Source organism: Acipenser ruthenus, chromosome 20 (genome assembly GCF_902713425.1).
Source record: "Acipenser ruthenus chromosome 20, fAciRut3.2 maternal haplotype, whole genome shotgun sequence".
Lineage (NCBI taxonomy): Eukaryota > Metazoa > Chordata > Actinopteri > Acipenseriformes > Acipenseridae > Acipenser > Acipenser ruthenus.
The window spans coordinates 21086930-21110128 of record NC_081208.1 but is presented as its reverse complement, the minus strand read 5'-3'; the positions used below and the strand labels follow the sequence as shown (position 1 = coordinate 21110128).

General features: G+C 35.9%; 1 protein-coding gene across 3 annotated transcripts in view; it reads right to left on the bottom strand.

The window, feature by feature from the left end:
* Positions 1–277: 277 nt before the first annotated feature.
* Positions 278–23199, bottom strand: part of LOC117425442 (centrosomal protein of 89 kDa) — a 104150-nt gene continuing 81228 nt past the window's right edge. For all 3 annotated transcript variants that reach the window (XM_034042390.3, XM_058993623.1, XM_058993624.1), the window contains one exon: positions 278–1787. In XM_034042390.3, coding sequence (XP_033898281.2) covers positions 1439–1787 — 349 coding nt within the window. In that variant the 3' untranslated portion in view covers positions 278–1438. The remainder of the gene's footprint in view (positions 1788–23199) is intronic.

The window sequence follows — 23199 nt, the reverse complement described above, 5'->3', positions numbered from 1 at the left end:
GCTGTTTACAAGATGCCTAAGAAAATCAGAATACTCACCGAAAAAAAAAAAAAAAAAAAAAAATCGTTGCGACACTGTCGAAAAAAAAGAACATGCATTCAAAATTTCAGAAACTTCTTTGTGTTGTCATTCAAACATTTGTGAATATCCCAACACTTACTGAGCTGCTCGTGGCCAGTAAAACACTGCTAGAACACTTGCTCTCTTGACTTGATTTATTTTACAAAACCAGTGATACTAGAAACTATAATACACAAATTCACAGAGGTCTGTCAAGTACCATTGTAGTATATATTTTATTTTTTATTTTTAGTAAAGGGATAAACAGTTAGTTAATCAGAGTATAATTGCTGTACACAGTGAATCCTCGATATTACGGCCAGTGAAGGTACCTGACCTTAATAAACAGATAGTCTTTTGGTTCTTTAAAGGTTTGAATTATAGCACGATGCATCCATGTTTTCAGTTGGTTTTAAAAAGGTTCTTTGTAAATACAGTTGGTAGTTTACAGCAAGTCAGTCTTATTAGGGAGGTTATTTAACAGAAGAAAAATACTGAATACAGGGGTGGCCTTCATATTTAAGGTAACTTTACATTGCTGTCAAAAGGAGTAAATTCCGACTGATAAAAATATCCTTAAAGTGGCCTTTTTACTGAGGTGGCCTTAAAGTTTACAGTATTTAAAAAATAAAAAAAAGTGTTAATAATAATAGTTGCAATGCATACCGCTCCCTCTATTAACACAACTAAATTCTCACAAATCCCTCATTGTATTGGTGTCAAACTTAATATTGCTTTCCAGATTTTAATACTATAAGCATGATGGATGCATGTAGTTTGCTCTCCCCATTCACTTCCTTCCTTCCACCTTACCCTGAATAGTGCAGCACTGGAAATTCTAAAAGTCTTTAATTTAAAACACACAAATACTGCTTGGTTTGACTGAATAACGTCACAGAAAAGGGACAGAACGTGGGTGCTGTATTTTTTTTTTCATTGTTTCTCTGATAGACAGATATTCTGGCTGATGACCGAATCAGTGTGTCTTACTTTTCAAAATGCCTGAGCTGTTTCAACACTGCCTGGTGATTATGTCCCTTTGAACAGTTAATGACAGGGTTTATGGGACAAACAGTGGCCAAGCCTTCCTAAAATGTTCTGTTGCAGACTGTGATTTCCATAATATAAGGCTTGTGCATCCACAGCGACGTGACACAACTTGCTGTATGATGTCAATGTGTTTCTGGTAAAAAATAAATTATATATATATATATATATATATATATATATATATATATATATATATAGAGAGAGAGAGAGAGAGAGAGAGAGAGAGAGAGAGAGAGAGAGAGAAATTTTAGATAGATTTTTGGTTTCTTTTTTGTGCGTAAGAACGTGAATCATACTGCCAATCTTTTCAGAAAAAGGATTCCCCGTTTCATGAATAAAACTCCAGCCCATTCTTCTCGCTTTCATCAGATGATGGGATTTGTTGCTGGTCGGAATCTGACTCAAACATGGGGCTTTTCTGCATTCCTTGCTTGGGCTTGCTGCGTATTGGAGTCGAGACAGCAAAGGCGCTGTTCACTTCCAGCAGCTCCAGGGGATAGGCAGCGCCCATGTTCTGCTTCCCGTGGGCTGAGCGCAGGCTCCTTGCTCTAAAGCCTGAGGCTTCCTCTAGGTTGAGGGCATTGCTCTGGCAGAAGGAATCAAAAAGGGTGTCTTTCATTCTTTTGTTTTCTCTGGTAGCTGACTGCCAAACAATCTCCAGTTCACCTTCCACTTCCCTGAAAAACAGAAAACAAATTCATTAACCCTGTCTACATTTTCTGTTACAATATCTGACACCTTTGAGGACAACTAAGATTGTGAGTGAGTAATGTTGACAGTGTTACAGTATAAAGCTCTGTGTTGCCTTTTCTGCTGTACTTTAAAAGGGCTAATGCAATCTTATCTGTCACACACTTGTATCCACTATGTAGGTCTCACAAATCTAGTTTTGAAAGAATCACTTGTCAAATGTAAAAGTGTATTTCCTTTTTAAAAAAATGATGGCGCTATACAAGGTATAGGAGAGCTCTCAGTTTGCAAGCAATGTGAAGGGGAGGAGAGAAGTGTAACTGACTACATGATAGCATGGCATTCATACTGAAAGATTTATTTAAGCGAGTATGTGAGTTATGCATCGGGAAAGGAGGTCGGCCGGTAAGTCATCCCTCCTGTTTGGTATGTGGGTTTTGAATTGGGCGTTTTAACTGGGCAGATAAAAAATAAATACATACAGTAGCAAATGGATGTGCATGAAATTGCTGCAGATTTACGAGCTGCAGTAAATAAAAGTACAATTTCTGGAAACAATCCTTAAAAATGTAATGAGTAAAACTAAAAATAACTAAATAAATAAATAAATAAATTAGTGTTCCAATCAAATGTCACTGAATTGAATTACCACACCTGAGTGGGAAAGGTTTTAGTGCCCCAAAATAATGGTGTGATTATTTATGAAAACCATGATGTAAATAGTTTAATTTTTTTCCTGGATTTTTTTTTTTGTGTGTGTTTAAATTAAGGTGTATAATTGAATTGGTTACACAGTTTATGAGTATTTTTCACAGCCTCCCCAGACAAAATTGAAGGACTTGCACTTAATGGCAAAACATCAGCACGGCCCTCTTCTCATTTCAGGGGGCAAACACTTGTTGTCAATGAGAACTTCACCCCTCCCAGACTTATGCCATCAGAATCAATACAAATACAGATATGTATTAATGCATATCAGACATAAGCCACAGTCAGTTAGCTAATGCGTAATCTTTCAAAGGGAATTGCTAGTCTTTAAATTATTTGATCACTCCAATCAAACTGCATTTGATATAGAGCTACACAGGGTATGAATACGTAGGCAGTGATTTTCATCCAACTGTGATATTCAGTCCAACAGGTATTGAAGAATTTACTGTTGTTTGGTAAGGCGAACCTTAGATAGCAGTCATTTAAAGATCTGGAGTTCATTCAATGGGTCTAAAATACCATCACTAAACTGGTGTTAAATACTAAAGAGACTCATAGATTGATAGTAGTTTTATTCTCATTATCACAATACTCACATCTACATTTTAAGCATCTAAACAGTAGTATTTTGATCCTCCCCTGATTAGTTCAATTGAATAGACCCTGTGATATCTACAGATAAGCTAATGTTTCCAATAACAAGATACAACTGGGCACAAACTGCAAACTATTTTTGAAATGCATACACTTTAATTCAACAAGTTCTGTAGACCTAGAAAATAGACAAACTTGAAAAGGAGAAGATAACAGTTAAGGGGCATTGATATATGTAATAAGTCCCAATACTTATTGAATGGAGTGCATATTGACACACGGTCGTCTTTTCACAGCTTTAATCATTTTAGCAGACTAGGTGTGAAGCTCTAGAGTGCACTAGTGTTGTCACAATTCTGAACAAAAGGCAATCTGCACATCCTGGCTGTGGCTGTTATTCATATTGTTGCACCTTTAATGATCTTTCATGTGCCCCCTCTTTCGCTGAATCATTGTAAGGACACGTTGCAGAATGTAATAACATTTCCTTTCCCTTATTAGTGTAACTCCTTTGAGCCATGCCAACACTGCATGTCATTTATCATGACTCCTATGCAGACCCTAGGTATATGTCAAATACACTGAACTTTTTCTTTTTTTTTTTTTTTTTTTTTTAAATCCTTTGAATCGGATTCCCTAAAGATCCTGTTGGACAATGAAAATCGGTATCCCATTTCAAGCCAAGATGTTTTTTTTTTATCAATGCATTCTGCCTTGTATGTCTCCAGAGATGAAAGACACAAGTGGCTACTGAACTAACCGGCTATGCCATTGCCACCTAGACCCCTGTTCCTGTTTGTATCTGGCTGCTGACAGTGACAGTAAAAGACACTTGTACTTTAAATCTTGAGATTTTAGTTTGTAAACTGTTACAGAATTAGTTGTGTTGTATGTGGGAGCTTTTTAAAAGAACACACACTAGTTATTTAATAACCATTTTGTAACATTAACATTGTGTTTTTTTTTCTTTAGAAACTGTGCTGGAGCTAAAGTGTAGTGAAACAGTCCCATTATTTTTCTATTTTTTTTAATCCCCCCCAATGCAGCAGATTCTGTGCTTTCAGTTCAGTTGGGTATCCAGACTTCATAATGACTGAGAAGTCTAAATTCTAACATGAGTTTGAACAGAATTCTGAATATAAGCCTCTGATTCCCCCCCCTCCCCCATCCCCCTTTGTTCACTGTGGGATCCAAGCTTCACAGAGTAGTGAGTAATGTTTCATCAAATGCCTTAGGAAATGATCCTAACCTTTTCAGCTAGGACATCTCAGACTTTAAAAGGGCATTTACATCGTCAGTTTACATTACTTAAAATATTTATTATTACCAGTTCAGTCACCGTATGGTAGTACCGTTTCACTGTAAGAAAATATACCGAAATGTATGCATATACATTACTGTCAAATTCCTAATTTTACAAGTTCACTATTTCAACTAAAATAATATCTGAACACTGCAAGTGCATCATCTTGTTACAGTACCTCCTACAGTATGGGTTGAAGTTGAACAAGCTGTAAACTGTACTGAATATCTTCTCCAGCTTTTCAAATCAGAATCCCATGGTATTCATTTGTTAAAATAAATTCTATGTACTTTCATTAGTAAAGCCTTAACAGCAAGGTTTCAATGTACTATAGAAGTTAAATGGGTGGGAGTGCTAGCAAAGGCTAGTCAATGCTCAGACCTTTAAACATTAGCAATGTTACTGTTGTGCGGAAATGTGTTTGTTATTTTAAATAGAACAAAACTTTATCACTTCCTGTGATGTAGGTCGGTCTCACTCACATGGCCCCCCTGCGTGAGGCTCAGACAATGAGGAAGGGACAATGTACCAGGAAGCAGCAGTTTACATTTTTAAAATCTACAGTATAGTGCTGTATAACCAAGTTATGGCGATTCACCTTGAATCTTATTCTGTCTTTATTTGTCCTCAGCTATAACTGAATGAATTATGTACCATGCGCAAAACCAGTATACAATACACATCAAAGCTGACATTTTGCCAAGCCAGAGCTTTGCTTTGCTTATGCCCAGCTGAAGGTAACTAATGGCAACCTGCCCGGTTGACAGTGAATAAAACAATGTGTTGGTTTAAAAACAATTAACCTGTTTCCCTATAACAGTAATACCTGTGACGAGAAAACATCAAATATTTAAGAATTCTTTATAGCAATAGAAATCTCATATGATATTAACCACTTTCGTAACAATTCAATAGCCTGCAAGAGTTTAGACTAAACAAACAAGTTCATAAAACAAGAGAACAGAGAAGCAGGTACTTCGTTCAAGAAATATCAGACCTGACATGCTGGATTATTTACTCTTCACAAACTACTCAACAGATCCATGTGGTTATTCTGAACTGAAAAGGCAAACGGCACACACACACACACAAATCACTCTGCACTTTCCATGGCTCAGAGTTGTAAAATGCTGCAAACACACAGTAATGATGTATACCACAGTCGTCAGAGAGATAAAAATGCTAGCCAGAGACATTAACAAGTGATGAAGGCATCAGAAAAATTCACCTCCCTGTGGCTGCATTCATAGTTCAGATTCTACCTTGCAGCCCTCACACTCCAATGAACTGCAATCTTTAATTCTGAAGGATCATTTGAAGGAACATCCTTACGGCTAGTTCATATATCGTTAAAGTATAACCTTAAACTGGAATTTAGGCACGAAAAGTTAGGTAAATAAGCAAGATTAGAGGACCTATTGGTAAGCTTCACTCTACAAAGCTTGAAGCTAATTGTATATATTTATCTACCATTTGGACAAAAATTACTATAATTATGGCACCACTGGATAGTTAATGCAAGCCTAGAGGATTGATAACAGTGCATAGATTGATAAACCAAAGCTTTAAAAGGAGTGCTAACCAATTAATGAATTTGCTTTACTTTTATTGCCTTTTTTAACTGTGTTACTGCTTCCCCCTCTTATTACTGGGAGTCTGTTGGTCTACACTTGTTAATTCGGGATATGCAAATATTTCAATTGAAATGCTATAGGTAAACTGCAATATCTTGGTAAATGTGCTGTAAGTCACATGGTGTGATTGTAGCAAGACCATTGTAGTGAGTATACATGTTATAAATAGAAGTATATAATACAGGTAAAGAACCGAAAGATCTTCAACAGTGATATTGCTTGGTTGCTGTGAGAGTCATCAGACACCACCACTAAACATCAACTGCCACTAAAAATTCAATTAGCAGTCAGATATTTCTTACTGACATATTGTAGCTGTTATGGCTGATTCTGAGGCTACGACTGCTACCTTTGTCGCCCTGTCCCTGTCAAAGTTATTCTTCGTCGTTTCGTAACATGCCAGGATCTTGGTCACCACTCTCATGAGCCAGCCTTGTAAGCACAGTGGATCATAGGATCTGTAGTTTATTTTACTTTACAAATTGGGTGCTCACTTGGGTGCTCATTTTATTAATATAAACACAATGCTGTAGCTGGATAAATCAGCCAATGGAAAAGTTATCCAGCTACAGAAAACGGTAAAGTGTTGCACCTTCACTGTTATTTAATAAATCATTCAGTAAACCATGGAAGATGAAAGATGGTACAATGTATGTAAAATTGGTTTACTGATGCTGTGGTAATGTTTCAATAGGTTATTTATTTGCTGCAGTCTTTTCTGGTCATGTTTAAGTTGATGTTGGATTTCTACTTGCTTTTAAAAGGGCTATTTTACACTTCTGTGTAATACATTTAGACCTTGATGGCATGGCCAATGTCGGTATATAGTAGGCTACTAAATGCCCTTCAACTTCAATTTCCAGTATCTACAACTCTCATCCTGAAGCTGAAAATGCAGGATGAATTTATCTAAAAATGCATTTTAAAAAACAAAGTTTCAAATTCACTTGGGGAACTGCTAAGAAGAGGTAACAAATGGATTTAAGACATTGGTTAGCACTCCATTAAATCAATAGTATTAATTGTATCACGTTCATGTAAAAACACTGAGGTTCTTCTCCCTTATTATGAGAACTAGCCATAACTAGTTTCCTGTTGATAAGAAGGTATTGCATCGTCCTTGCCATTTATCATGAATGACTCACAAAATTAATTTAAGCTTTTATTATTAGTCAAGTAATTGAATGATTGCTAATGTTGCACTAACATTTCCAATTCAGCTTGTGATTGGTTTCTTCTAAGAATTATTTACTGAATTACAAGGTTTGGCAGTTCTAAACTTTGACTTGGTTTCCCTGAAGTATTGACTTCCTCCAATAATGTCAGTATTACTCACCAAGTAGAATGCAATGCATGTTGATTTTGATTAAATGTCTTATTATAAAGAGTTACAGAAACACCCTGCAGCGTTTACAAGAAACCTACTTTACTTTTGCTGTGTTGTATGTATCGTGGGGATACATTTTTCAACATAATCACAGACGCTCTGATTAAAATTAATGGCTATTTGTTAGAACAGAAAACCAGCTGTGTTGTTACAGGAATCAGAAATGTGTTTTTTTTTTCCCATCTTATTTATGACCCATGATGTGTGATGTCATTGCTTCATGATCAATACTGTTCTCTACCAAACATGTTATTGTTAATTTGTATTTTAGAATAATGGAACTTTAAGAAAGTTATTTAAGAAAGTTATTTAAATCAATAGCAGAGTGATTGATTGATTATCTGAAACCACTACCAATATCGGCTTCACTGTGCATACTGTAGACATGAATGCACACTACTTGACTGTTTTATACTGTAGTGGTCCTAGCTATTAAAAAAACAATCAGGGGTGATTGGTCATACTGGTCCCCTTTAGTTTGGGCACTAGTTTCTGGATCTAAGTTTGTTGAACTTCCATAAATTAGGGATAGGCCCTTGCTAAATGAATCCTGAGGTTTACTTTGTTTTAGTGGGCTGTTTTGGGCTTGAGTCCCATTTGGAGGGTTTAAGACCGAAAGCCCTTGGTGACGGGGCTATTGGTCATTAAGGGGTGGAGAGGATAAATTGTGGAACCAAGTGGGAGAGGCAAGCAGATGTACAGTGTTAGGATTGTGCCTGCTTGTTTTCTATATAACACCCTGGGCTGTTTGCTCCGGGGTGTTTCTTTCTAACATCAAGCCTTGACCACCTCCCGATTTTCTTTTATTTATAATGTTTTCTGTGCATGCTGGATGGAGCCCTTTCCAGTTCATATCCAATACTATATGTTGTTAAGTGTGGAAAAGCTCAATCACCAACAACGTAAGTGAAAGCAACAGAAAAATCAATGGTATTTAATTTTAAATTCAGATGATTTACTCCCTTCATCAGCTCTGTACATTTGCAGAATTGCTCTCAGCTAAATACTTTGAATTAATAATTGATTCTTTATTATCGTCATTTAAGTATCCCACAGCATTATGTACCATGCAATCACCAGCACACATCTAGCTGCATAATAAAGAGACTTGTTACCTCTGTAGCATATACATTTACAATTTTTAAATGGACTGTGTCATTTGACTGATGAATTTGCAACAATGTTAAAGATCTAGCTCAGAATACATTTTTTAATTACCGGATCTCATTTTGGAATCTATTTCTGAATACATTCAAATCCAAGGAGATAATGGCCAGATGAATTTCTCTCTTTACGCTGCATTGTTAAGGAGATGCGGAACATTATCTGAGGAAACATATTCTCAGAATGTAGCTGTTTAATTTAGGTTTAAACATATTGTCCATATAAACAGAATACTCCATGAACATTTATAGTGCTTTGGTAATTTCACTTTTTTAGGATGGCTGAAAACAACCCAGACCATTTTAATTTGTGTAATAACTACTACATTAAATATAGAACACCATTACATCATGTAAGAATAAATCATGGATTTGAATATAAACAATAACAAGTAGTTGCCATGCCGTCAAAAACATATAAATACCTCCAATGTTTTGATTCAAACACATGCTCCCTTGAGAAAGATATGTACAACATATCGAAACGTTGGGCAGCTGGCTCTTTATATATAATATGGACTAGAGAGGAGGGCTATAGTGGTAAATGATTCCCTCGTGCGAAGACTATTGTGACCGACCGGGGGCTATAATGCCTAAAGTAACTCTTCCTGAGGGGCATTTCATTTTCCACTATGAGCTGAGTGTGCAGTACATATTTAATATATGAAATCAGTCAAGAAAATAAGTGAGGAAAGTAAATATGACTTTATATATTTTGTTTAAATAGAGCTGATACAGCATAAGTAAATAAATAAATAACAGAAATAACATAACATGTTTTTCATACCGCATAGTTATCAAAGTTTTTTTGGTGGACAGCTCTCTGTCTGGCTTGCTGACTGCTGCATAATACAGTTTAGATCCCCGGCAGTCATATTTGTTTACATCGTCGAGTTAAGTTTGTTTGAATTTCAGAAAGTCCGAAACAAGTGACGTTGTAATCACCATTTTAGTGTTTTAGCATCTTTCTTTTGTAGTATGTAATAGTCTCCCTCTGACATGTGATTGGTTCACATCACTGTCAGTCCCGCCCCTTTTTAAAGGAACACCCTTCATTTCCACTCCTCACAACAAGAGAAAATGGCTGAATGTGAAAAAACTGCTGAACGGCGATGCTACATGTCAAATGAAACCTGCCTTTATTACTCTGGGGCACCCCTGTAAATGAGATACTCCATCTCAAGGTTGTATCCTGGACTGAAGAATAAACACATAAATAAATATGCTATGTCAATGATATGATAACACACCATATTTTGAGTATGTCTGTTTCTCTGTGAAGGTAGTGCGCATGAAAGATGAAAAAAGGTTGAAGACCTACAGGTCCCTGGAGGATAGACCTGCTCTGTAGATGTCTGCTTGAGCTCTGAGCCCCATCCTGCCAGATCCTCTGCCAAGAGCAACAACATGGAGGAGGGGACCTCTACTGTGTGTGAAGATTTTGTGATGTGTATTACATGAGAGACCACAGATTTTACTTGACTGAGCTGAATTCAAACCATAGTCAACCATGGTGCTCTATAATCTATTTAAATCACTGACATCCAAATGTAAACAACTAATGAACTCTTAGTCTGTCACACTTCCTCTATGTAAATTCTCATGACAGTGTAGTGAGTCGTTAATTAAGAGTCTGAAATTGAACAGCCTTTGTTTGCTTCATTGCTTCTGCTTACTAAACCTCTCCATTAGCAATTGTGACAGGGAGTTCAAGCTGCATGACAGTTTGCTGCCATTTCAGATCTTCTACAGTCCAGAGTAATCTTCCACACAGCAGTCAAATCAATGCACCAACAGTTTGACAGTGAAAATGTATTTATTTAGTTTGTGTTTCGGAGCAAATGCTAAAGAGAAAGTCTACAATCAATAAATGCTGAAAAAACCCTTAAACAAGAAAAAAATGAAACCTCTACTTATCCCATGAATGAGCCTTGCTGATCTCTTTGGTACTCAGATTTTCATGAGCCATGGACCATGTGGTGTATGCAAGCTGTTTGGGCTTTTAGTGGTTATACTCCTTAACCCTGGAATAGCCTACAACAATTTATTAAGGATTCTGAGACTCTTACTGTTATTAAATCTTGTTTTTTTAAACTGACTTAGCTTATAAATAAAATGAATAAAATGAATATCTATAAAGTGTTTTGGGAGGGCCTTTCGTTGTTGTAACGACATTTCCAGACAGTGCATAGTTAGTGCTATACAAATATTACAGTGCAACACAAGCCTAGATAACACAGATTTTTGGCTAGATCACTGGGGAAATACTAAACACAGAACAAGTAATAAAAAACAGAAGCCTATTTTAATTAAAGAACTGTTAGATGTGTATTGTGCAAGAATTCCTAGGCTTTAAAAAAAAAAAAAACACGATTCAGTGGGTGGGATACCACCCCCTACACTGCAGCAAAACAACCACATTTATTATAGTCTAAATAAACCAGACATTTGGAAAAAAAATCATAAACTAGGACGGCAAGATTCTGCCTGACAAAAAAAAAAAAAAAAAACACATCATGGAATCTGTTGCTTTGTGCATTTGGCCTCAGAAAACTGTGAAAGTCACATGCAATTAGATCTTGATTCAAATCTGTATTGAGCTGGTATTGACGTTTCTTATTTTAGCTTCCAGACACACTCAGTCAAAGGTGCAAACTGGAACATTACTGTTGTTGGTTTATTCTCCCTATATTCTGTGTTTTTCAAAATTGTTTCACACACTATAATCATTCCAGTTTGCAGGACTCTAAAATCTCACCCCAATTTAGTCTCCTCCTTCAGCTAGCAGGCCACTGTGCTTTACACTTGAACACTGTTCCGCTTGGATGGCTAGTGAATGGTGCTGAAACCCTGATAGCAACCATTCTTCCTGGTTGCTTTCCAAGGTCCTGAACCAGCCAAGGATCCTCACTTGATCTCCCGGGACTTGAATTAAATGGACGATCCTCTGGAGCACGGAAGCCAAACTCTAACATTTTTATTTTGTTAGACATGTGTTTGATTATTGGAAATATGTGCTACTTGTGCCTACTTACTGACTAAATGCTGGCGTGAATGGTTTAAATCGCATCTGCTATTGCAGTCAACACCTCCTTTCTGACGCACACAACACTACAGTTACCCTCAGTTGAAATATACATATCACCCCAGAGAGCCAGACAGTTATATTGCACTCCCAAAGGCAGCCTGCTTCAAATATAGACACAAATGTGATAAGAGACTAGCTTGAACTAGCTGGAAGTTAGCCCATTGCTTTGCTGATGTAGTTATTAGAATTGAGGAGAACAATTGTTGATTATGTTATAGCAGGAATATAGCATGTGTGCTGAGGGAGAGTTACAAGCCAGCAAAAGAAATTGCATTTACATGACGTACAGATTTCTGTATCTGATGATCACAGACTGGATTTTGTACCCCCTTACTACAGCATTCTCTTAAAAACGAGTTCATATGAACTCTTGAGTGATCTTTTTCATGGAAAGTCCTGATTTAACGTAATAAATTCACAATGAAAAATAACTGACAGAGAACGACAAAAAAGTTTTTTTTTGTATCTATCCTCACATCATGAGCAAACCAGAGGAAGAGGCAACAGTTTTGGAAAAAACAACAGCAAACTCAATTACACCACATACCAAGCAAGCTACTGCATACAGTAACCTAGCCAGGATCGTGTCTATTATTTTGCGAACTAAAGAAAAGTCAGTAAATCAATGTTAACTTGGATTAGCACCACAGTCAGATGATGTTTTGAGAAGAGTCTGAATTAAAACAGACAAGTGAATATGGGTGAGAAGAGCTGGATATGTACGAAGGTGTAATCTGAGTCTAATAGGACCTGGCTATACACTTTCTAAACAGATGTCTACAAATATCATTTCTTATTCAGGATATCCTTGAAAGGTCCTAATGGGATCATTAGGTTTAGGAACATTACTGCCTCATTTTGTAATGGTTTTGTCAGTTTATCTGACAGTACATTAACATGGAGGTGTTTTGACGAAATTTGGTTTGTTTCTATCCGCAGCAAACCTATTTGAATTGGGAATCGGGTCAAACCCTATTAGGATTGCAGGCTGCATGGAACTGGCCTCTCCAAATTGATGTATGGAAGACATGACAAGAAGTGACATTATAAATAACTATGTTCAAATTACAGGTCGAAGGAATGGTAGTGTCCCCTAAACGTGTTAGTTTAAAGAACAATAGTTTTAGATTAATAGTAAGGTAATGAAAGTAAACGTATTTCACATTGCAATCTGCTGTTTTTATTAGAATTTAAAAGCAATGATACACATAATCTATACAGGACTGTCCTATTCTTGAAATCAAATGAAGATGTAAATTCTGCTATGTTCAATGGAGTTCAAACACACACAACATAAAACAGGATGAGTTCATGTTATTAGTATTTTGAACACACAAACAGCAAGCTTTAGTTGTAGTGAATAAGTCAGCTTGTAACATATTACATGTAGTATTGTTTTAATATTGATGTTTCCTTTTAATCTATTAATCAGAGTATGTGCACAATTGATTAATTCTGTATCTCAAGTCCCAAGTGGTATACATCTGTATAAATACTCAAAAACTGAGCCGCCTCCTTCGAGAGTTCCACACCAACATCTGGAGACTGAAAAGAGTTTCCAGATGTTTCATAAAACATATATGGACTAATCTGTAGCTTAATGCAATACAATCCCCTGTAGGACACTATATCCTCCTCTGGGACAATTTTCCACTATACATCTCAATTCCAGTCCTTATTTGTATAATATTCAATTATTCTAATATTAACATTTCAACAAATTTCATAATCCGCTCATGTAGAACTAATTGAAATAAAATGATACTGTATCTTTATAGTTGAATTATCGAGAAAATGAAAAACACCTATTTGACACGCTCACTCACACACACACACACACACACACACACACACACACTGAATTCTGGCGAAAGATTGCAAGGTTTAAATTTATTTTAACTTAAATGAATGCCTTCCTCTGAAATTAAAAATTAATGTGAAAATAATAAATACCCTGCCCTTGAAGCAACATTTAGAGACTGGAATTACAATGAAATCGGAATTAAAAATATATTAATTGCAGAGAGTAAAAGTAACAAAAGATCATCTAAATAAAAGCTTGTCATTTTGAGCTGCACAGTGTCCCGGAAATGTTGCCTGAGGAATATGAGAAGTTCCCTTGTACATCAACCAGTACCACAGTGATGGTACAGGCTCAGATTTACAATAACGGTGTCTTCTTTAAACTGCAGGAATTAAATCGACCCTTTAAAATACATCAGCTAAGTTTCAGCAGGAAACTACACAGATGACAGAATAACACTGTACTAAAAATATTTGAGTCTATTGTTGGTTTCTTAGAGCAAGCAGCTTCAAAAGCAGTTTGAATATCTTTCTGAATGTTTCTCTTTGTATTTTATGGTATTCTCAATGATTATGAGTGGGTCTCCAATGAGTTCTTATCACTTTTCTCTAAAGCTGCCTTTACTTGGCTTTGAGCTTGCCTAGAGAACCCTAAATGCCAGCAGTGAACATCTTTCCTTTTTTCATTCCAGTCATCTTTCAACTCTGCTATCCCATATACAGGAAGCGGGTGGGGTTGTCAGAGTTTGAATAGAACGAGAAAGACTACCTCCCCCCCAGCACTTATGATTCAGGCAGATTAAGAGAACAAGGATAATAGCAGAACTCATTAATTTGAGCAAAATAACCCAAGGCCACTCAGAATTATTCCAAACACCATGAAATAGTAACGGAAATACAGAAGCAATTCAATTTGAAGCTACCTACTCTTAACAATGCAGCCTAATGCAGTTTCTTGAATATCAAAGTGTATGCTATTCATTGAGAAAAAAACAAAACAAAACATTATTTTAATAATTAATGAAAAAGCTTTGTGAACAGCTATTATTTTGCCCAGATTTCCAGGGGGTTCACATTAGTCTGTGTTTCTGTTTTCCCCTGCTACAAACACTGACACAGATGCTTTCAAACTTTGGGGAAGATAGGTTAAGATAGAAAATTACTTTCCTGTTATCTACTTTGAAATAAGCATCACTATAAGGCAGGGGTGTCAAACTCCAGTCCTCAAGGGCTGCAGGGTCTTCTGGTTTTCATTCCAACTTAAGCTCTCAATTAACATAATTGATCTTATTATTTGTTCAATTTGACATATTTAATATTTTCCAAGGTCTTTTACAGTTGATGGTTTTAAAAATGCACTTGACTCAAGGTACACGACCTATGAAACATTTTGAGGCTTGAAGAGAAGTGTTAAATGTGCCCAGTTAATCAAATCATTAGACCAATTAAGTAACTGAGAGCTCGGGTGGAACGAAAGCCAGAAGACACTGCGGCCCTCCAGGAACTGAGTTTGACACCCTTGCTATAGGGTAAACCAATGGTATTGCATTAGTATATTTTTTTTTTGCACATTCTACTAAGATTTCTATAGGGTATGCCTGATTAACCTGTTGCTGATGCACGAATCACAAACAACAATTTCTATCACATTGATCGCTCTGACTTAAGGTAATTCATTTAAAGTCACAGAGTTTGTATGCTGTGTTTTGCACTACAAAACACATTTAAATCAATAAATATACTATTAAGGTTGGTATCCTGGTTTTAGCAAGTTGTCTTATTTCACTATTTATAGGACTGTAACACAGGAGTTAAAATAGTGGTCAATAATTTAGTGTATAAACAAAATAACTTTTAATTTAAGAGATTCGATCCATTTGAATACAAGGTTTCCAGACTCAGGTTCAGCTTGGAATGCCCACTCATTTCAATGACACTTCAGTCTATGCAAGCTACTGTACTGTGCAACAATACCAAGATGACACTTGACTGATGCATATATAAACAGTACTTTTTTAATACTGCTTGTTTTGGAATACATGCCCATTGACATGAACTGATCAATCCGACTAATATCATAAACAACTGAACAATTTCCAAATCCTGATCATTTACAAGTTAACGCCTGTTGCAGGTTTCTATTAACCATTTATTTATTTATTTATTGCACTGGCAAAATGTAGAAATGAAATGACCATTCCTAACCTGTAAAGGTGATTAATCTACTGTCATTTAGTAGTTTTCAGTATGCTTACATGGGATAAGAAGCAAGCTGTTGCAGCAAAATACAACATTCTCTCAGTCTGACAGAAACCTGGTATAATTCGCTTCAGTTCTGGTTATAAGCTTTGCCATTCATTGATAAATCTCTGGAAGACCGGCCTTCCATAACTTACAGCATTTGATTGCTGGGTGGCTTTTAGGAGAAAATACTAAAACAAGAAAATGATCGTCTAGCTTTAAATTCTCTTTCAGGTTTTTGAACCGAGTATACCTTCTCTACAGAGAGATAAAACAATCCTCACCTACAATTCATGACAAGGCACAGCAATGGTAACTGTACATAAATTGCAATTGTTTGTGATCCAATAACTGAGAAACTGCTTAATGTCTATGCAAGTTCCATTAAATTTGGGGAAAGTGGTGCAGTGAATTTTTATTTAAAAAACAAAACCATTTTGCTATGATCTTGCATTTAATTCTGGATTTTGAGGGAATCTACATTGTTCTGTATTCCACAGCTGGATTACATTTTAGGGAAGTATTACATGTATCAATCAGTGGTCAAAAGGCCTTACCTTTCGGCATGTTGTGTTGAAAAGGAATACCTATACGGTTAAGGGCAGGCTTGAGACAAGCTTGCATCACACTATTGCGACTGGCTTAAATATGATCCCCCAGGTACACATATAAAAAACAAAACATAGATATAAATAAGACATTATAAACATTAATTACCCTGAGCACTTTCCTCCTGTGGTGTTAAGATATGTTAAATAACTTATTTTAACATGACTGCAAAGTTTGATTAAATTAAGCTTTTTTTTTTTTTTTTTTTTCGACAGCCTAATCAATTACTTGCCAGAGATCATGCAGAAGTAGATCTGCATGATGACAGATTTCAATATAGTATGGTGTTGAGTATTGTTGTAGACTTTGGGGTTTGGGTTTTGCCCACTTACAGGGATTTTAAATCTTGCAATACATCCATTGATACTTTCAGGGTATGGCCAGTCAACTCTGCAACATCTCACAAGACAGCTACTGCAGTCAGAAGAGATCAGACCTTGCTCAGAACCTGCAGTCATCATTCAGGTTTTTTGTGTGTATTTTCTGATGCCTTCCAGATGTCACCTCTATTTACACACAGCTAACAGAGTAATAAATTAATTTGATTTTATTTACCTTTGACTATGACAGCACAATTCTGAAAACAAACTCTCAGTTAGGTATGTTGCTGGAAGCGAACTAAATGTACACAAGTTTAAGTGAGCTGTCTGTTCATAACTCCTCTCTACAGCAAAGCTCTAATTACTGCTCCAAGGTATTTTTTTGTTTTTTTTAATAGCCCACTACATTAAAACATCCTTTTCATCTCAATCAGACAAGAGGTTGAAAAGCAATCAGTAACCTTAAGGAAGTAGCATGTTATTGTCGTATGCAGGAACATGTTTTAAAGGTTCATCTGTTAATGCCAGCAAAACAATGAAGGCACTCCACGTAATACAGCTTGTTCTGTGAGGTGACAAACATTAGGAAAATATTGCAAAACCTTAATAAGGCTTTAATAAGAGACTTAATTACACTCTGTTCTTGAGCCTTGATTCAAAATATATTCTGTACACACACACAAGAATACATACAGTACAGACACCCGTACTATAAATGGTCTTCATTCACTCGTAGCATGGCAACCAGCATTTCCAGTGGTGGCAATAAAAAGATATACATATATTTATTTCAATCCACAGTCGGATTCAGTGGAAAGGATATCAAGTCACAAAGGAAGGAATGTCATCCCATGAGTAATTCTTCCAGCATTTTAGTTCTTTTGAAAGTTAACACCCAGGATAACTGCTACGACATGGAGACACCCAGCTTCTAACAACCAACTGGAATCAGAACAAAAATGTAAGTTTAAAAATTGTCAAAGGACAGGCCCTTAATTATGTCATAATTGTCATCTGCAGTGCCATTAATCTCAAGAGGCGTTCATATAGTAACCCTCATAAAAGGTTTACCGTGGTAAATTTGCACAGTACCTCTGCAGTTTCCCATTCTTTTACTATGAATGTACTTTTCTTTAATATGGTTTTTACAATGCTTAACATACTTTTATCCTATGGAGCATATTTATTTTCCATGTTTAAATGACCAGCTCCAGACATCATAAACACTAGCCTACTGAGAAGAGTTTCACATGCTTCAATGGGCAATTTGTATCTTCAGTGTAACCACTGAAGTTTGAGTATAACAAGGCTCAGTTTTAATTGTTGAGTAGACTACACAAAAAACACAATCGCTGAGCTTGGGTAACATAAAAATAAACAGATTTGAAAATAAAGACATGACTTTGTGCTCAATGATCATTTTTGTGTTACTCACTTAGAACCATCATATATTGTATTGCTTTTTTCTGCTGACAATTACTCATCAGTTTAGATGCAAAACCTAGTTCTGACTGATGTTCAATAAGCAAATAAGACATTTTCATGAATCGTTCATGCAAAACTTAAGATCAGATGAAAAGCTGACATAACTACCTGTGGCATTCTTGAGCGCTCTCTGAACTCTAAACTGTGCCTGCTAATACCCTATGATTCATGCCAACTGGAATGGTGATATTTATACAGTGCATGCATCACAGAAATAAAAGCCTATTTCTTTAACTACCTGGAATACAATCAAAACAACAAAAAAGTAGATTCAATATTCTGCTCAGACAGCAACATACTGAATGGGATGACACGCGGTTCAAGGAGCCTGCAGGCTGACGGTCTTGTAGAAAGCTTTGAAAGGAAAGGGCACATTCATTACAGTAGTAGGATAGCTTAAGAATGATAGCAAATAGAAAAGGAAGTAAGGCCACTGTCTTAATGGTGTAAAAACCAAGGCATAAAAAAACATTTATTTTCTCTCGTTAGTCCACCAGTTTCTTTTTGTTTGCTGTCCATCAAATTGCGCACTACAGACTTCTACTTTGACTGTTGAAGCCCATGTATTCTGCCACATCTCATCTTAATATATCCACATATTCTAAAACTCTTATGCTGAAGAATGACCTCACTAAAGGTGTGTGTGTAGTGGCGTTGTATTCGTGGCAAAAATAATCACTTTCACTGAATTGTGGTGATTATTTTACAAAAGTTAGTTTACGGTGGTCTGCATTTCGTATAAGAAAGGGCATTTTCCCTTTCCATGCACGCTGCAGGCTCAACCAGCTGTAATGAAGTACAGCCTTCTATAGCGGTGCACATGTGGCTCATTATTACTTATTACATTGTCTGAACCTGCGTTACCTCAACACACAACTCACTCCACTGATCTACTGACCCAGGAGAAAGTGGACATACACCACTTCCTGTGGAGCTCTAAAAACAAAAAAAACTGGAAAACATGGGAGACAAAAAAATAGATTACAAGTTTGGATAGGCGTTTCTCTAGATATATGTAGAAGATAATGTCTGCTGTGCTTTCATTAAATAAATGAAACATTATATGAAATCATAACAAGCATCTCATTTGGGCTGTACAACGCCCTTTAAATCGCAGAGGATAAATTTGTCTGGTTACATTAACAAGACAGATGGTCTGACAAATGTATCCGCCTGGAAACTAGGGTTTCACTTTAATTTACCAGGGGACAATGTTATAAAAATTCTGTTATAAATAAAATATGAGGTACAAATAAGCAGTAAATACATATTAGTCATAATGATTGAGGCAGTTCTATAATTAATATCCATGTTATGTAGACCGTCAAGATTTTAATTTGATACAAATTGTAGTCCTTCAGGAGCCTTACAGTATTGAATATGCATGACTAAAATGTTTATGAGAATTTCAGTTCTCTTTTAGAAATTGCCACAAAACAGGCCTACAAATTGGAACACAACCTTTTATCAATTTTGACAATATTTAGATCTACTAGAACCTACAGTAACATAAGGAAATTGTGAAATATTTACAATTGGGGTTTGATTAGCTACACAAGTGACACTAACAGATGATGAATCTAGAAATACTAAAAGCAACTTAAAAATTGGCAAACATTTTGAGTAGAAATCTTTTTCAATGTATTCAATTTGAGTCTGAAAAAGAGTTGAAAATATTTGTCATTGAATTTAAGTTTTTTTTTTTTTTTTTTTTAGTATTACTAAAATCAGCACTATTTAGTGTTTAATATGTTTGATGAATCATTTTGTATCCATAATGAATAATAGTCAGTGTAAGTAAGTGTAATTTATTTTTTTGTTTGTTAATAGTGTTAGGACTGTAAAGATGGGATCCCTCATTTACAAAGTTGTCTTTAGTTTATAAAAAACTAAGTTTAAGCTTCAGCACACAAAAAAGTAATTATTGAGGGCTTTTAGTCTATAAATAGAAAGTAGCGTCTATTGGGACCCATACATGCCTCACTGCACACTGCAAACCCCTAGTGCACCCTAGTATTACTATTTACTGTATATGTAAATTCAGGACTGCCCAGTCCCTGACCACATTCCGGCGCCTCTTTAAGACTCACCTCTTCAAAGAGCACCTGTAGAACTCCTCTGTTTGTATCCTGGGACACTATCACCCTTCATGTAAATGTGCTTTATTTTGCTCTTATCAGCCCCTATTTTACTGCATTTAATCCTGTACTTCAGAATACTGTAATCTGCCAAGTTTTTAACCTGTAGTACTTTGTATTTAATCACATCCTGATGTAACTATCACTATTTAATCATATCCTGATGTAACTATCACTATTACCTGCTGTATTATTGAATTGTGGTTTGTCAAACTTGTACTTTACTTGAACAAAAGTTATTGTATTTCTTGCTCTTATTGTATTACTTGTATTGTAACGCTTGAAATGTTTTTGCTTACGATTGTAAGTCGCCCTGGATAAGGGCGTCTGCTAAGAAATAAATAATAATAATAATAATAAATTAAGAACAGGCATTGTGTGAGAATAAACAGATATAAAATGTTATACAAAGGGGGTATAAAGCATTTATTTAATTAAAACCAGCATATACAAGGCAGACGTTTCTTCATTTTTTTTCAGACTGAAAACAGAAAAAAAGGCATCGATATTGCATTTATCGGCACCCCTGTGAAAATATGTTACACACACATTGTGAGTCTGAATTTATTATTATTATTATTTATTTCTTAGCAGACGCCCTTATCCAGGGCGACTTACAATCGTAAGCAAAAACATTTCAAGCGTTACAATACAAGTAATACAATAAGATCAATACAACTTAACAGCTGTTATTTTTCCATAACATAGCCTACTGTATACTGTTGTACTCCATTACCTTGACAACTGTGTCAGTGATCACAGTACGTATGTAAATAAAATATGGATCCTATTTCCATTCTGTTTAAACCAGTGTAACATTTGCATGTTTGAGCAGATAATTTAACATGGAGAGTTGTTTTGCTAGCTGTATTACACAACATTGTTTTAGGCCTTCACCATTGTACTGGTGAAAACTGAGCAGAAACTGGCCCGCTGCTTCATTATTTTGATATCTGCCTCAGGAAGGTTTAAGCTGTAAAGCCCCCTTGATCGACTCCCACAATGAGCAGCAGTCTTGTTTTTCAGATCCCCGAGAGACTAATCTTCACCCTACCAGAAAAGAGCCCCCTCTCACTAAGGATCAAGATCTGCAAAAATCACCACAGGCCATATGAAGAGAATGCAAACAACTGTAACAGTAGAACACTTTTCTGAATAGTGTATTTATTTTACTGTTAGTTTAAAATAGGCAATTAGTTTGACAATAGGCCCATTCACCCGCAACTCAAAATTAGAGCTACTATCAGTATGTGGAACAAGCTGAGGACCATGATGTATATGAACAGTATTTACAGTACCGTATAGAATAAGAAATGGCAGTGAATAATTTAATGAAAAACTGGATCAGTGCTATAGAAGACCCAGATTTTATTAGGTAAGCAAATTAGGTGTTAATACAAGGTAATGTTATTAAAATGACTGATTTACAGCAAGTGGAATCATTTCTTTTTTTTAGCCGCCAGATACATGTAAACATACAAGTGCAACATGCGACTGAATGATTGAAGAAAAATTGAGACACCTCCATATGTCGTCACAATCGGATACTCGTAATAGCTGAATAATGTTCCAAATTCATCACAAGCAGTTTTCTAGATGAATGGAAAAATGTGTGACATACAGATGTACAGACACACTGGTGTATCCCCAGAATCTAATACTCCCAATAACTTATGCTAATTTTAATCACCTAGTTTCATCGTAATTGCAAGAACATTTTAGACATGCAGTATACACGCAAACACCTGGGATTCTACCTCCTGCAGGGGATAAGACAGCCCCATATCTTTAGGCTGACCTATGCTTCTTGATTCTAAATTCTAAAGTCTGTTTCCAAGATTCAATACAGGATTAAACTTGATTCAGTGCCAAACCACGCCATAATCAAGACAAGCACAGGCCACTTTTCATTAAAAAAAAAACTATAACCCCAAAATATAATATAAATATTTATTGCATAACAAATATCAAGTTATGCCATAAACATTGAAACAGGTTCAACGTGCTTTGAAACAAAGTTATCTGAAAGGTATACATATTTTTACATTATAAAACTAATAAGAAGTTGTTTCTCGCTTGTTAATATATCAGTGTTTTGCACTTTGCCCACAGTCAGACACATGCAACATATACACAGTCCCTATATATTTGGTGAAAAGTAATGCAAATAAGTTGACATTTTCTGCTTGTCATTCACTGTGTCGTAATGAACAAAGTTAATCCTGTTTAATGGCCCTGCATTCACCAACTGTGCTGTATTTCGTGACTGCAGATGACACAATGTTTGAGCTCCATTCTATTTTTTATAAATTATTAGTAAAGCATGATTTATTAAATGAATGCTTGAATAGGCCAATCCTTCTGGTTCCATTCACATTGACAAGAGAGCTGACCTGAGCAGGCTGTCACACAGAAACACAAATCTGTTAAGTGTCAAAGACAAATCTCCTGTACCCAACGCTGAAAAAAATACTTCAAAAATAAAAAGCTGTTTGTTTTCCTTCTAGCAAAATAACATTCCTAAAACAACATCTCCCAGGCACCGTGCATGTTCCTATTTTTTCAGCCCCTTCTGTAAGCCATTTGCACATTTTTAGCCATTATTATTTTTACTTTCTTCAAGTTTACTTAGAAAATTAAATTAGCAATAGAACTATTTTGGTGACTGGAGTTTCACTATAGGGATCATCTTTTGATACAGCTGATATAGTATTTTCACATAATGAAAAAATAAACCTTCCTAAATATATTTAAAAAAAAAAAAGATAAAATATAAAACTGAAACACAGGAACTGAATATTGTTTACTGCCACATTTAGTATCAACAATTAAATTGTACAGCACAGCAACAGCAGCAGCAGCAGATGGGAGTCTGCTGGAGAGCACCAGCCTTACAGCTGTGCAGCAGCCCCTCCCTTCCACC